Here is a 15010-nt window from a genome sequence, read left to right as displayed (position 1 = left end):
GGTGATTATACTTCATGGTCAAAATAAAATATGACTGCTCTCAGTGAGTTCAAAAGAAATGGACGTAATATTATGACCGCATGCCTGATGTTGTCCAAACTATGCCTGTGGTGTGGTGTGCTCGGACAGCACTGGTCAGTGTCTGAAGAAGCGGTGACCCAATGGCGAGGGCCTGCGCTCAATGATCGTCCAGCCTGAAAATGTCAGGCCAGTGACCTGAGACAGAAAAGTGAACAACAGGTTTATTGACATCCTGATGACAATTTCGGTCCACAGATTCCATTTCCAATTCTCACTGCATCATGTGTCAAACCCCAGGCCTGTGTGCCGCATTGGGCCCAGCAAATTATTTTGAGTGGCCTGCAAGAGACTTAAATAATAGTTTACATAAATTCAAATACCAATTTAAATATGACCGAAAACTGGATCTGATGTTGACATATGATACCAACTGCTCATCAGGCTGTTCTTTGGAAAGCAGAGGTCGTAGACACACCATGATATGGAGTCAGTAGCAAAAGTGTAGTTTTTATTTGAAGAAACACGAGATTTTCTGCTTAGATAAGCCTCTGGAAATTAAAATGGAGACTAAGATTAACTAATACATGTAAACTGTTTGACCCTGGACTTAAAAACACGCCCTGTCCTGTGGCATCACCGCCAGATGAGAACCTTGGGTCTGAAGGAAACCGCCATGTTGCTTCACCAGGTGGACTCCAGACTGCCAAGTCCATGACTGTTGGGCAATGCAAAGTAGTGAATACTGTCAACGCTGTGGAGAGCAGAACCACACAGGCGGCAGTGGACCAACATCACACAGGTGGTCATAATAGTCTTTATTAGGAATATACTGTTACTTTGATCAACATTTAAATTTTAAAAGCTTTACATGTAGTTTGAGACAGACATCCAACTGTGATGTGGTCCCCATGGAGCTGACACAAGGTAGGAAGACAAGACTAGTCAGCATTAAAGCTGACAACTCAGTACGTGACAACACTGAGGACATATTAATGCAACCGTGACATGACGCCTGCCAAATCAACATGGCCTACAAGATGAAACCATGACTGCTCTGAAAGCCTGTTCCAAATTGGCACTGACGTATGAGAAAGTGCCTCTCTTTAAATTCTTCAAGATCTCAGTTGTGGGGCAACGTTTGTCGCTTTTGTTGGTCTGAATAAAAGCTTTTGAGACGCAGAAACCGAAGAAATTTGTCTGTGAACTTGTGAATGACAAAAAAAAGTGAGTTCTTGTGCTGCTCTGGGACCCCCGAACCTGAAAGTTGCAACATGTTTAAAACATGCCAGCACAGCAGTGGTTGGAAACAGGCCTAAATAAAATCTGAAACTTTGACCCTTAAGGTTCTTCTGTTTCTGAATACTAGTTTGTGATTCAAACTAGTGACTTTATCAGTCTCTTTTGAAGGTGTTTCTTAAGCAGAAAAGAGTAGGTTCTGTTGTGTTCAAAGCCTGCAAGATGTTGAAGACTGACTGGACAAGGACACCCACCACAGAAGGGGACAGTGAACCAACTGATGGGCACCACCAGGAAGTTGTCATAGAGTCAGTCATGTTGAATTTCTGTTTTCCTCTAGACCGGCCACTTTCCCCCTTGGCCACATCCTGCTTCAGAGGCCTGTACACCACATGGTTCAAAGGACATCACCCACGAGTTCCTTTGATCTTGATCAAGTCAAATCAGGTTCACACAGTGATCCATGAGCGAAGACCGGGAGGTTCTTGCCTCTGAAACAAATGGTGTCTGACTCCGCCCCTGTTTTCATCGTTACAAAGCTCCACCTCCTTAAACCATCCAGGTGAGCTCCTGCCACACCGCCACCCTTGCACAGTCTCACTGGGTGCAAATGGAGTCATCGCTCATTAGAACCATTTATTGAATAAAATTCTGTCAGAAAAATAACAATGTTAATACAGCACTGATTTAAAAAGCCTAGCATCTCCTGAGTGGGCTCTGCTCAGTTTATGACTTCAGCAATGTTGTTGGACCCAAAACACTACAATGCCCAAACTGCAAGTTCAGTGTTGAGGACGTAGAACCAGTGAGAACCTTGCGCCGTCACAGGTTCAGTCTGCCTGAATCTGTGACCGACTTCTGTAAGACTTGAGAACTAGCTGCAAGGTGCTCAATCGACATGTTAGCTTAGCATTAGCAGCAACACAATAACCATCCTGTCTGGCCTGAATCAAACCCTTAACTACTGCCAACAATCGTGAGCTAGCTGTTAGCATGCTACATTAGAAAAGTGACTCAGCGCAGGTGACGGTTTGTGGCATCCCTGAACTTAAGTTGCTCACATTTAAGGGCCCCAATGAAGAAAACCCGAGAGGTCTCCGGTCACAGTCAATACAGTTCCTCTGATCATGTGATCACCCGCCCAGTAAAAGTGTCACACGTTTATGACAGTGTCATCGTCATCACCGTCCACCATGTCCAGGGACTCCCTGTGCCCCTCGTCCTCCTCCCCCTCTGAAGCAGCGGGTCCGATGATGTACCTGTAATCCCCCCCAATAGCTCGTGCAGCACCAGAGCCAACCATCAGCCAGTCCTTCTCCTCATCCTCCTGCACTCGTAGCCAGGGGGCACCCCAGCTGCTCCCCGCTGCCGACGACGCCTCCCCACTCCCTTCCAGGTTGACATAGAGTAAAGTATCCTTGGGCGGAGGGGCGGGGGACAAGCTGAGCCACAGCCCCTCCAGCTGGTTCACCAAATGTTGGAAACTGGGGCGACATTTCGGGACTGGACTCCAGCAGCTGTGCATGATGTCATAACTGAAACATTGCGAATCATTAGCTAACATTATGATGTCCCTCATACACTCGCAGCAGAACTCACATGTCCTCCCGACAGTCCGGGGGTTTCTTCAGTCGCTCTCCTTTGATCAGATACTCATAGATCTCGGAGTTCTCCACACCAGGGTAAGGGGTCTGACCTCGGGTCATGACCTCCCACATGGTCACTCCAAACGCCCACTGAAACACAACTCAACATCAGGATGCTTCATGTGCTTCCTGTTTAAAGAGAGCGTGCGAGTGCGTACCACGTCACTCTGTGTTGTGTACACATTGTCGGCCAGGCTCTCCAGGGCGATCCATTTGACAGGTAGTTTGGAGACAGAACCCTGTCGGTAGTAATCTCCACTGTAGATCTTCTTGGAAAGTCCAAAGTCTGCGACACACACTGTCATGTTCTCATCCAGCCTGACACACACACACAGTTAGGGTTCGGGGTCAGCTGGTCAGAGAAGAAAAGATCTGATGGTGACTGACATGCAGTTCCGGGCGGCCAGGTCTCTGTGGATGATGCTGCGGCTGCTGAGGTACTCCATTCCCCGAGCCACATCCAGCATAAACTGGACCAGCGTCTGGAGAGACAGGTCCTGCAGCACACACGGCGGAGTCATAAAGAGGAGGTGTCATGTGACAGAGGTGGTGAGACAAGGCATACAAATGGCTGCTCTCCGAGTCGCGACAGCAACAGGAAGGTGTGCAGGTCTCCATGCTTCATGAACGGCAGCACCACCATGGGGACGGGGAGTCGCTGGCCAGGACGCCGGTGTAGACTCACTCCTGTGGCGTCAAATATGATTTTGGAGCTGTGGCACATTAGCGAAGACCTAAGAGGGTCTTACCGATCAGCTGGATGACATTCGGATGGTGGAAGTCCTTCATATAGGCAGCCTCTTTCAGGCACTGTTCGATGTCACCCGAGGATGTGACGTCCGCTGGAGACACAGCAGGTCACATCATGGGAGACTTGCGAACATACCGTGACACAGGACCTTGTTAACTCACATTTTAGCACTTTGACTGCCACCTTCTGGACCGACGAGTCCTCTGACTTCAGCAGGGCCTCCCGCACCGAGCCAAACTCACCTAAACACACAGTTGGTTTTTACGTGTCAGTTCTGAACTTCAGAGGTGACTTGTCAGCATTTCTGATCATGTGACAGTGTTTGCGGTAAACACCTTTCCCCAGCATGTGGCCGAGCGACAGCAACCGCTCCGGGATCAAGACGTCCTTCAGCTTGTTCTTCAGTTGATCGCTGACCCCCAGACTATCCACTAGAGAGAGACACAGAGTCATATTCATTCACTCATGTTGTCACAGTTGAGGTGAGCTACAGGTAACAGCGCTGTCATCCAACACAGACTTGGGATATCAAGGGAGGAGACCATGGGGCAGTCCCAGATATACTCAACAGTCTTAGTCAACTCTCAGATTCCTGACAGCAGCGGCAAAAGATCAGACACCAGACATGACCGTGGCTCCATCTCACTCTGTTGCCACAAACATTGGTTTACTAAACCCAGAGGAAACAGCCTGGAGCAGTTCACACATGCGACAGGTAAACACAGGTGAACACAGCCCATGTTTCCAGTAAACCACGAGGCACGTCACTGTTGCTTTAACACGCAGCAACATTCTATAAAGCCCAGTCAGGAAGGATCAAAAACAAGTGGTCACCAGGAGGGGTTCAGGACAGCCTCTGACCCCTGACCCAGCTTTCTGTGGCAACACAAATTAGCTAGCTGGCCAGGTAGCTGAAAACACATCACATCTCCAGTCCCTGGTCTGGTCGCCACATCTCCTGAGGAATTTGACCAGCTCAGCTGAGCTAAAACCATCTGGTTTGTAGGTGCACATACTCACACGTGGACTCTGGAAGTTCAGCTGCACCGTTCCTGTTGAAGGAGCGAGCTGCAGTGAAGGACACCAGGCTGTCCGCTCCCGGAGGATAGAAGGCGGTTCTAAGGGAGAAAAAGAGATGGTCGGACCCAAGACTCCGGCTGTGGTTCCACCGCAGATCTCCGCAAAAATGTTACCCGAACTGTGTCTCCTTCCCGCGTCGGCGGGCAAACATGGAGAAGAGGAGGCCTAGCACGGTCAATACCAGCAGCCCGAACAGAACTCCGACCCAAGTGTGGCTGCGCTGAGCCTGGACTGGTACTGAGCAATGACAGGGGACATTGGACGACTTGCACAGACAGAGCTAACTGTCTTTTAGGTCTATACCTGCAGAGGGCAGCACCAGAACCGGGGGGCTCCAGGGTCCACAGCCCACCGACGTGCACGCGGCCACCTGGACTGATGAGTTGAAGAAGCGTCCTCCCCCCAGCAGGTGACCACCAGCCTGTTTGAACAGCAGCGGCTCCTGGAACCAGACGGAGGTCAGTGAGCAGAGCATGTTGCTCAGTTCAGAACCTGAGGAGACTCACCTGCTGTTCTCCACCCCGAGTCCACTGGACCTTGTAGGCTACCAGGTTCCCCTGGAGCTCCTCCTCCTGAAGCTCCGCCCATTTCAGGGTCAGCAACTTCTCCGTCAGTTCAAAGGTCAAATTCCTCGGAGCCGTGGATGGAGCTGTAGATGAGTGAGGATGAGGCTCTGATCTTTTACTGTCAGTGCATGTAGTTCAGTCTCACCTGCCTCCGGCGTGAGGAACTGCAGCCAGGTGGAGAAGGGTGAAGCTCCCACCTCATTGACGCATGACACTCTGGCACTGTAGTTGGCGTGACTTCTCAGTCCAGGCAGAACCAGCTGGTGAGGGGGAACCAGAACCTTCTGCTGCGGGAGGTCCCTCCTCCAGGGGGTCACCCTGGAGAGCTGGGAAAGAATGAGGAGTTCTGAACGAGGTTTGTGCGCATTCGTGCACACCTCTCCTAGAGTGTGTTACCTGGACGATACAGGTGGACAACTCCGAGTGGCCTGTGAATCCAGGTTTCCATGACAACGTGACATTGTTGTCCGTCGCCATCACCTGAAGATCCACTGGAGCTGATGGTAAAACTGTACACACACAGTGTTACCAACACTGCAAACATGTCAGTCATCAGGTAGACTCACCTTTGATGTGGACAGTTCCGGTCCGGGACACTGAGATTCCCCTGGAGTTCTTAGCTTCACAATGAAACTTCATGCTGCTGTTAACACCTAGACACACACACACACACACACATCAGTGAAGTGGTATTGATTGTGATGTCATCGGAGCTGTTTCCCTCACCCTGCACGAGCAGCACCGAAGGGGAGGGTTGGGCGTCTCCCACCATCACACCCCCCAGCACCCACAGCAGCTCCACAGGCTCTGGTGGACCCACAGCAGCGCAGGTGAGGTTGAAGGGCGCGCCTGGAAACGTGGACACATCCTGCGGCTCCTGGATGAAATGAGGTATTCCTGCAGGGAAGTCATGTGACCATGTCCATCACACTCTTCAGTCCAGCTGGATCTCGTGCTCCTCACCTTCCACTGTGATCCAGGCCTTCTGTGACGAGACCGTGTGGCCGCCATGGTCCACTTCGCACCAGTACACGCCGGCATCCTGCTGCTGGACTGACTTCACGCTGAAGATACAGAAGCCCAGTGACGTCATGTAATCTACAGACGTGAACCACGAGAGACAGACCTGTGGTAGGTCTCCACGTGCTGCTCCCCCAGGATGATGAACATCTGGTCTGTGCTGTAAAGTTTCTCCCCATCCTTCATCCACACGATGTCGGGGTCCGACAGACCCTCCACGGCGCAGCCCAGCTGGACCACGTTGCCCTGGGTCACCGTCTGGTTGGAGGGGTGTCTGGTGAAAGACACTTCTGCAGGGTGACAGGTTACACCTCAATAGAACTCATCGCAGTTCAGATGTTTCCAGTCTTGATGTGTCAAACTCATCACATTAACTATATCAGATCACGTAACAGTCGATGACTTCACAACATCAGTCCTGACATCAATCTCCAACACGTGAGATCACGCCAGTATGAAAATTCAAATCCGTTTTTTACTGCAGTGACGTCATCCTGGTGCATCCTGATGACGTCACCGACCAGGGAGGGGCCGCTTCCGAGAACTCATAACGCTGATCGATGATTGTGATCGATTAGCCAGAGCGTCTTTGTTTATGAATTAAACTGGGTGCAATACGAAGCTGAACTCGTTATCGCGATACTTGATGAAAAAAAAAACGGATGGTGATATCAAGAACATAACGCGCCAACAAACTGAAGTTTTCTGCTCCGTGGAACCTTATTGAAGCCGGTTTTATTCACCGAATTGATATAAAAAAAATAATTTCATGAGGTGATAAGATTAGAAGATGTCACATACCTGGCAACATGTTCGTTTGTGGAGTTCAAACCAGAAAGCGAGCATTTTTCAATGAAGTTCCGGGGCAGAATTTGAAGACGCTTTAAATAATTCCAATGTAGATTAAAACCTTCTAAAACAAACCTGTTGACTTCAAGTGCTGACACAGATGCGTGTATGAAATTGGTCGGCACAGACATTGAATATTCACCGGATGATCGGGAAAACGCGAACAAACACCTGCTGTTTAGTCAATAGTTCACAGAACCTCCATTAAAAACCTCCACCCTTGTGTTTCCCTGTCTGTGACGTTCCTCGGTAATCAATATGAACGAGGCTAGTTACAACAGCGTGTAGATCGGAGCCTTCTGGTCAATTCCGCATCGGTTCGACCGGCGTTTTCACACGGATCTAATTGTTTTTCGACTGCATCTCAATAATCTTGAATATGTGGATGCAAAGTGAAGGATTCAGCGCGGTGTTTCGGACCGAACCGTTCAGGTTTATTGAATCCAAAACTCAAATGTTCCACAGAAATAGTGCAGGCTGTAGCGAGCTGCACTTCCAGGAGTGTAAATCTCGGAATTCCATTAGGAGAACATGCACTCACCACCTCCTCTCGACCCGTGCGGAATCAGCCACAGAACCAAGATCCACAGAAGCGCCTCCATCTTAACACCATCTCTTGTTTGGTACCAGTTCACATGGAGCGGGTTGGTCCGGTTCCGTTCTCACTCGGTCGCCGTCTTGGCCAGAATTTAAAAAAACAACAACAAAAAAAAGTTCCAGCGGCGCGCGAAACCTCGTCCACCGCGAATTACCTCGTCCACCGAACCGGAAATCATAAAACACGAACGTGTCCCGCACTCGGTCAAGTCCGTTTACCTGGACCTATCACTTTCCCTCAGAACTTTGATCGAACTCCGGCGTCAACATCGGGTCAAATGACATGTCGTGCACACCTCACAACCGGAAGTCGCATTCGCGCATTCAAATTAAGATTCGGAAACCTCTGTTTGTTCAAATAAACAGTCAATCTTTTCAATGAGTTGCAGGGAGCCCAACTATTTTATTAATCTCGTTAGACAAAAGTATCAGTGCAACTAAGGTGCTGTCAAAGTAATCCGGGAGTTTAATTCAAAATCTCCTATGCGAGGTGGAAAGACAAAACCGGAAATGATGTGTGAACACGGTAGACTTAACAGTTGTTTAGTCTCCCGAAGGAATGCGGGAGGGGGGACCTCGATTCACACAAAAGACCACCGGCAGTGGTGGCGTCATAGTGCCAGCGATTATAAGGTAGCAGTGTTTGTGTAAGACTGTGTAGCTCCGTGCTAGTTTATGAGTCAGAAACTTACAGGATGGAAGGTCTGAAATATCAGATCAACCTGCTGAATGATCATGTGACCTTAAATCCTGCAGCACAGTCAAATCAGAACAGAGCATTTATTGGACAAGATTAAAAGGTAGTGTGCGAGGTGAGGAGGGAGCAGGTGATTCATGATAAGGACAGGAACATTCCGGTCAGCGGCATCATCTACACACAAGAGTCACTGTCGTGGAGTCTTCTTTTTTGCTTCACGCGCCTCCGAGCGTGGCGGCCTCACTTCTATGTTAGCAGCAGGGGAAGCAGCCGTGGGTGTGGGTGGAGTCATGTGACATCTCTAAGGTTTGGACCACCGCAGGTGTCATGAGAACTTCTTCTTTGTGGCCGTGAAGCGCTCCTGATACTGAGGACACAGAGGTCACAAGGTCAAGTGAAAGGGAGTCGCAGAGCAGCATTGGCTTCGGTTCAGGTTCTACACGGCGCCTCACCTGGTCATAGCCTTCCACATCCTGCAACTTCTTCACCTCAAACAGGTTTCCCTCCACAGAGAACAGCGAGACCTGGGACTGGCTCAGGATGGACGTCGGGATGGAGGACAGCTCCAGACAGTTCTCCTCCACTCGCAGGACCTTCAGGCGAGGACAGCGGGACACTTCGGCCGACAGAACCGAAATCTGGGTCGACAGGTGAGGACATTACACGCATCATCACTGGTGTCCATCAGGTCTGGCTGGGGCGGGGGTGGGGTGGGGGTGGGGGTCCTACCTGGTTCTGGTTCAAGTTGATCTCGATGGCCTGCAGTTCCGACACCTCGGCCGGGACGCTCTGGATCTGGTTTCGGGAAAGGTCGAGCAGATCGAGGTGCCTCAGGGAACCCAGCCCGGAGGGGAACTCTGTGATCTGGTTCCCAGACAGGCAGAGGGTCCGCAGAGCTTTAAGCTGACCCAAGGTGGAGGGAAGTTGCTGGATCCGGTTTCCGCTCAGACTCAGAACCTCCAGCTTCTTCAGCTTGCTGATGTCAGCGGGCAGAACGGCTGAGGAGAGAGCGACAGGTCAGCGCCTTGAGGACGAGAAGCAGGAGGCGCAGGTTGGTTGTGGATCCGCCGCCGTGGCGACTTACAAAGCCTATTGGAGTTCAACGTCAAACTCTTGAGCTGCAGAAAGTTCCCCACATTAGCAGGAAGGACTTCAATCTTGTTTTCGGACAGGTCAACGGTTCGAAGGTTGGCGGTCAGACGCTGAAGCTCCTCAGGAAACTGACAGAAAAACAAAACAAAACATGGAGTCGATTGTTGTGGCTTGATCTACTGACTGATCTACTGGCAACACACACCTCCAGAAGACCTTTCCCCTTCAGCTGGAACACTCCGGTCTTCTGGGACGTTTCCAGGTGAGACTTGAGGGCACTGTTACCCATCTGGACCACAGACCAGGTCACACTTCAGCGCAGCGTCACATCAAGGAGGGAGTGATTCACTCCCCTCACTTCCTGTAACTGGACAAACAAAACAAGCATCTGCCAAACCTGCTGCTGACTACCTCACTCAGGTTATTGCAGCGCATCATTTTATCCAAACCAACAGCCACACCCTGATAAAAGCTCCATTCTAGAGGCATGTACGGCACTTGCCCATTGATGTTAGAGGCGGTAACAACAGCAGCCGGCAGGGGGAGACGTGCCTCTCACAAGTCCACTCATATGACAAGAAGAAGAATCAAAACAAACCGCTACTCGGGGGCGTTTTGTCCCTTTTCATGCCCCAGTAAACCACACCGAGACTTAACGGGAGAACCGCGGCCCGGTTCGTCCGAGAGGCGAGTCTATATTTGTCTAATCCCCAGTTCAAGTTAGCTTCCGCTTTAGCCTGCTAACAGCCAGTGGAAACTTGACGGCTCGAGCTGTGATCCAGCTCACTCACCCGGTGGCTGGACGGAGACACGGCCACTCCTCAGCGATCACGGGAACGCTGTCAAGTGTGAAAAAGATTGGACCGAACCCGCCCGACTGACAACACGGACTGCAGCCGTGAGAGCCAATCACGGCTTCGACGTCGCTCATGCGCACTGGGGAGCGATTAAACGGCTGCGTTCAATGACCACCGGAAACTGAACTGCAAAACAGTGTTAGCCTATTTTAAACTTCAATGGTTTTAATCAACTTCACATCTAAGAATGAAGGCTGAATTTACTGCCATGACTTTATTTTTTTTTACTTGAAAACATTGGGGCGTAATCAATGTAGTGTAGGTGGACGGTCAGGCGGGGGCGCCCGCGGGAGTAGAGCTTTCCAGAAATGCGACGAAGAAGAAACGAATCATCTGGCGGGTCCTCAGACGAAGGTATGAGACAGTTGTTGTTATTGAATCCACGCCTCTTTAATCGGCTTGGTCGCACTGTTTACAAGATGTATACACGGACAAGTGATGCTTTCGTGACCTGAATTCATAACGCTTTAATAATAACTGTCATGATCGTTTCTTTGTGCCGACTGTACATGAGGGTTTTCACCTGTAGCCTCTTGTGTTTGCTGTCATCCAGATGAAGCAGTCTGACGTCCATCCGTTCACTGTGACTCCTGCAGCAGCTCTAATATCCAGATGTGTGTCCAGCGGACTTTTGTCTCAGGTCGAAGACACACTCCCACACACAGACGCACAGTTCCCCTCATCCATAACTCGGCTTCTCTCTGCTCTCAGGAGGAGGTGGACTCTCACGATCAGGGTCCCGCCTTCTCCTCTCGGCTGTACCAGGTGGAGCAGAACATCAGAATGCAGAAGGAGCTGGATGAGGTGCTGGTTCTAGCTTGGCATCAATGGGCGTCTAGTTAACTCGATGCCTGTTTCAGCTGCGTCTGGAGCTGGAGCTTCTTCAGTTGGAGAAGAGCTGTGCCGACGTCACTCACCCGTTCTACCTGAGCCGGAGGTTCCAGAGGTTGCAGCAGTTCTGCACTCACCTGCAGGAAGTCCTTAAGGAGCAGCAGCAGCTGAGGCAGAGACTGATGAGACCTCTGGCCAGCACCAACCTGCCAGTCCAGGCCGACCTGCACAGGTATGGCCTGGAAACCTCAGGCACCCAGTCAGGGAGGTTCTGATGCTTCTGTCAATCCAGGTTCGTGGTGGACAGCGTAAAGATGATGTTGAATTTCATCGAGTCTCTTGAGGAGAAGCTGGACATTGTCAGAACACGACCTGCGGCCAATGAAAACTTGACCCGGCTGGTGAGTCACATGACCTCACGACAGTACTTTGCCCTTCTTATCTGTCTCTCACCCTCCTCTCATAGTCCTCCAGCCTGGCCCAGGTCCTGGACCAGGTCTATCAGCTGCAGAGTCTCAACTCTCAGATTCTCCAGTGGAAGGAAGTGGGCAGTGGCCTCCTGAGTGACAGCTCAACCTGAAGAAATGCTGCTTTCATTTCAAAGTTTGGCTGGTTTTAGTCAGCGAAATTAAAACCCTACTAAACCGTGTAGCAGCGCCACCTGGCCATCAGTGGCCGCTACTGTTGCCCTCCAAAAGCGCTGACAGCTGACATTCTTGGAGCTCAGTTGAGAAACAAAATACATCTTAAAAATACAAAATTATGTCAAAATGTCATTGTTTAAAATCCAATGAAAAGTTGAATGCAATTAATGTATTTAGTATCTGACAGTGCGTCAAAGGAATAACTTTTTTATGTCCATAAATTAGTGTTTTACGTCGCATTATTGTTCCTTAATGAAGAGACACACTGTATACTTAAGAAGGAGACTGTTTAATTACTTTCAGTGTTTTGTTTTGTTTTTCCCGCTCAATTGTATGTTGTCGTTTGTATGTTTCATATCACACCCTTGACAAATGTGGCTTTTCTGAACTGTTGTGATAATGTTTGTAGTCAACCTAATGAATTTATTTTCAACGATTTAAAAGCTATTAAAGAAAATCGATGCTGTGTTGTGACTGGGCTTCAAAAAGGCGTTTTGGTGTCTGCTGGTGAGGGACCGTCCCGACTCCCTGAAAGAGCGTGACGTCCCACACGACTCATCTGTCCCTTCATTCAGTTGGTCTCATGCGCATGCGCTCTCAACTTGGACCGGCCTTGATAAACTTCTGGTGGCGCGATAGCGAACTTCCCGACTTTGTTTCATACATCGACCGGTGAAGCTGGGCGACTGTGTCCGTCCTAGGGGGATCAATTATTCATTCGGTTCTTAGCAAAGAGCCGGTTCTCTCAACCGACTCGTTCATCCTCGTCTCAACGGACCGGACCGACGCTCAAGTGTCCTGAGTCAGTCGGGAGTCCGCCGCTTCTCGTGCGCTCATGTCCGCCAGCTGACAAGATGCCCCACAAGAGCAGCAGAGACAAGGTAGTCTGTTTATTTCTCTATCTCTCGTGCGCGTCTCGTGTTGTGGTGTGACGTCATTATCTGCTTCAGGACACCAAATCGAGAAGCAAAAAGACTGGAAGTAAAAGTTGCGCAGCCGACGACAGAGAAGTGAGTATTTCGTTCCAGTTGAGTCACTGATGTGGATCTGCACTCAGAAAAGTAGTAGGAGCAGTTGGATAAGTTCTAGATCATCTGAGGCTTCAGAATAACGGAAAACGGTTCTCACAAAAAACGACAAGGCCAACTTGTTTGTTCGCGGTGCTGCTGAGCTTTGTCATCGAGTGGTGACTCGGAGTAGAGCTGCGGCCATGGTAAAGGTTCAGGCTTTGAATGATGCCGGTCTGCTGATGCTGACTTGTGCGACGTGACGTTCCCATGACGACCTGCTGACTGGCCGATGAACTTGGTCATGTGACGGCATGGTCTCATGACCGCATGCTTTTATTTGTTCTCTGACAATAACATCTTTATCGTGGTGGCGAGAAGTAGAGCGGCGGTTCACGCCACCGCCACACAGGAAGTTTTATTTCATGACGGACTGAGCAGAAATCATTGACCACCATCCAAAAGGAAAACCAGTCCAGGGTGTTTTGGCAGTCTACTGGATCTGCTGTGGAACCAGAATCAGTGCCCTCTGTCGCCCGACCCGCAGGTCAGACAGATCTTGATGTCCCACCGGAGATTAAACTGACGTCTGACGTTTCAATCCGCTCCATCTCCGCTCCTTCATTCACAAACTCCGTCTGCACTCAGGTTTCCTCTTGGAGGGAACACGATCAGGTTGGGAACAGAACCAGATCCCTCTGCCTAACACCTTCGCTGCTCTCTCCTGGCCACGCAGGGATCGGCCAAAAAAGTTCCTCCAGCGGCTCAGCTCCTCAGGGTGAAGGCGCCGGGTTCATCTGCCGTGAAGCGAGAGAAGAGATTCAGCAGCTCCACATTTCCGCTCAGCGACAACCGAGAACTCAGGAGGCTGTCTGGACTCTCAGGTGAGGCCCATTTTTGGTTGGTTAACTTCTGCGAAGCATCAAAAACCATGAGGTTTTTGTGGCATGAAACTTCCTCTGAAGAGCAGGGAAGTGCAGAGCACCCCCTGTGGCAACTTGGGTCTCAACAGGCAATGAAATGTTAATAAACATTTGTTTACACTGACCTCTGAACTCCACGGATGTCCAGCTCAGCAGAAGAGAAGCGTCTGAATTATTCAGCACCAGTCAGATCTTCTCGACCTGATTCTTAACCTGCTGTATTATTGATGACGGCGATCACCGCTGTCATGTGACCCTGCGGGAGGAAACAGTTGCACTGAAGAGAGTGAAAGTTTCTCACCTCTAAAGGTTTGCACCTCAAGTGGACCAGGTCATAGGCCCAGTTAAGATGGTGGACCAGCTCACACGCTCTTCCGCTCTGATCTGAAAAAAAAAAAAAAGAAAGCGAAACTCAGGTCACATGACCAGTGTTTTCATCGGCGTCTCGGTCCGCCAGGTGGATCTTCACAGGTCTCCAGTTTCCTGCTCGGTGTCGTCCAGGACCAGAACAAAGCCTGGTGGGTTGGTTTACAGGAAACCACTTAGGCCACATCCTGCGTGTAACTCTGAGTGTAAACAAAGAAGCCATGAAAGTTTGATACCTCTCACAATCAGAACTGGACCACCTGAGTCAAAAGTGACCCGGACCCAGACTGACCTGGTGGAGACGCGTACGACTTGAGCCGCACAAGAGATGAACAACTCTACTGGCAGAGACTAGAATTGGTGGCCCATTCCTGAGGTCATGTGGTCTGTGTTTGTTTACATGGATGCGGCTGCAGGTCTGATGATGTCATCAGTCAGCCAAAGACGTCAGAAGCTCTAGAGGAGTCTCAGCAGTATGACAACCTGCAAATCCTTGACATCCTTGATTCATGAATGAACTCACACCAGCAGAGCGCCATCGCGTGGCAATGCATCGAGACTCATCTTCACCACGATCTTTGTCACTCATCGGAAGAAAAAGTTTGAATTAATTTGTCTAATAACAAGTCGCTTTTCAAACCTCGGAGTTTAACCACTAAAATATCAACGTTTGAAAACGTAATTTATTCATTTCAACTAGTATCAAATGAGCGTCCAACTGTCAATCAGCCTAACGCTCTCCTCCCATTGGACCAACTCGTAGCCAATCAGCCGCGGCCGCTCTCCAGTGACGTCACTAATTCGCCAGTTCCCTCCAGCGGAGCTTC

The 15010-nt window shown here is 50.0% G+C and overlaps 3 protein-coding genes across 3 annotated transcripts; 1 reads left to right on the top strand and 2 right to left on the bottom strand.

Annotated features, from left to right (window-relative positions):
- Nucleotides 1–794: 794 nt before the first annotated feature.
- tyro3 (TYRO3 protein tyrosine kinase) lies at nucleotides 795–8029 on the bottom strand. The gene is made up of 19 exons (XM_053844845.1): nucleotides 7711–8029; nucleotides 6427–6610; nucleotides 6264–6364; nucleotides 6027–6197; nucleotides 5867–5953; nucleotides 5697–5809; nucleotides 5446–5626; nucleotides 5241–5383; nucleotides 5038–5176; nucleotides 4848–4971; nucleotides 4675–4772; nucleotides 3990–4085; nucleotides 3816–3896; nucleotides 3653–3745; nucleotides 3469–3590; nucleotides 3291–3400; nucleotides 3062–3221; nucleotides 2857–2993; nucleotides 795–2792 (listed from the first exon to the last, which is right to left on the bottom strand). Exons 1-19 carry the CDS (start codon nucleotides 7769–7771, stop codon nucleotides 2411–2413), a joined length of 2583 nt encoding a protein of 860 aa, XP_053700820.1. The 5' UTR covers nucleotides 7772–8029; the 3' UTR covers nucleotides 795–2410.
- Nucleotides 8030–8138: 109 nt separating this feature from the next.
- lrrc57 (leucine rich repeat containing 57) lies at nucleotides 8139–10501 on the bottom strand. The gene is made up of 6 exons (XM_053845195.1): nucleotides 10347–10501; nucleotides 9761–9922; nucleotides 9548–9683; nucleotides 9193–9461; nucleotides 8916–9101; nucleotides 8139–8830 (listed from the first exon to the last, which is right to left on the bottom strand). The coding sequence occupies exons 2-6, from the start codon at nucleotides 9842–9844 to the stop codon at nucleotides 8789–8791; spliced, it is 717 nt and encodes a 238-aa protein (XP_053701170.1). The 5' UTR covers nucleotides 9845–9922; nucleotides 10347–10501; the 3' UTR covers nucleotides 8139–8788.
- On the top strand, nucleotides 10207–12361 carry haus2 (HAUS augmin like complex subunit 2). Its single transcript, XM_053845196.1, has 6 exons — nucleotides 10207–10766; nucleotides 10966–11052; nucleotides 11124–11216; nucleotides 11273–11475; nucleotides 11536–11644; nucleotides 11710–12361. The coding sequence occupies exons 2-6, from the start codon at nucleotides 10966–10968 to the stop codon at nucleotides 11821–11823; spliced, it is 606 nt and encodes a 201-aa protein (XP_053701171.1). The 5' UTR covers nucleotides 10207–10766; the 3' UTR covers nucleotides 11824–12361.
- The last annotated feature ends 2649 nt before the right edge of the window (nucleotides 12362–15010 follow it).

This window comes from Synchiropus splendidus, chromosome 16, assembly GCF_027744825.2.
Source record: "Synchiropus splendidus isolate RoL2022-P1 chromosome 16, RoL_Sspl_1.0, whole genome shotgun sequence".
NCBI classification, from domain to species: Eukaryota; Metazoa; Chordata; class Actinopteri; order Syngnathiformes; family Callionymidae; genus Synchiropus; species Synchiropus splendidus.
The sequence above is the reverse complement of the archived record's forward strand: the minus strand, read 5'-3'. Positions and strand labels throughout refer to the sequence as shown.

What these genes read in the sequence shown, in the direction of transcription:
- lrrc57 (XM_053845195.1), bottom strand. Translation starts at nt 9,844, where the DNA reads ATGGGTAACAGTGCCCTCAAGTCTCACCTGGAAACGTCCCAGAAGACC. An exon ending in AGGGGAAAGGTCTTCTGGAG is followed by an intron (nt 9,684 to 9,760) that starts GTGTGTGTTGCC and finishes TTTTTCTGTCAG; the next exon opens with TTTCCTGAGGAGCTTCAGCG. An exon ending in ATGTGGAAGGCTATGACCAG is followed by an intron (nt 8,831 to 8,915) that starts GTGAGGCGCCGT and finishes CTGTGTCCTCAG; the next exon opens with TATCAGGAGCGCTTCACGGC.
- tyro3 (XM_053844845.1), bottom strand. Translation starts at nt 7,771, where the DNA reads ATGGAGGCGCTTCTGTGGATCTTGGTTCTGTGGCTGATTCCGCACGGG. An exon ending in GAATGTCATCCAGCTGATCG is followed by an intron (nt 3,591 to 3,652) that starts GTAAGACCCTCT and finishes TTGACGCCACAG; the next exon opens with GAGTGAGTCTACACCGGCGT. An exon ending in CCGGACTGTCGGGAGGACAT is followed by an intron (nt 2,793 to 2,856) that starts GTGAGTTCTGCT and finishes GCAATGTTTCAG; the next exon opens with TTATGACATCATGCACAGCT.
- haus2 (XM_053845196.1), top strand. Translation starts at nt 10,966, where the DNA reads ATGAAGCAGTCTGACGTCCATCCGTTCACTGTGACTCCTGCAGCAGCT. An exon ending in CCAGCGGACTTTTGTCTCAG is followed by an intron (nt 11,053 to 11,123) that starts GTCGAAGACACA and finishes CTCTGCTCTCAG; the next exon opens with GAGGAGGTGGACTCTCACGA. An exon ending in ATGAAAACTTGACCCGGCTG is followed by an intron (nt 11,645 to 11,709) that starts GTGAGTCACATG and finishes CTCCTCTCATAG; the next exon opens with TCCTCCAGCCTGGCCCAGGT.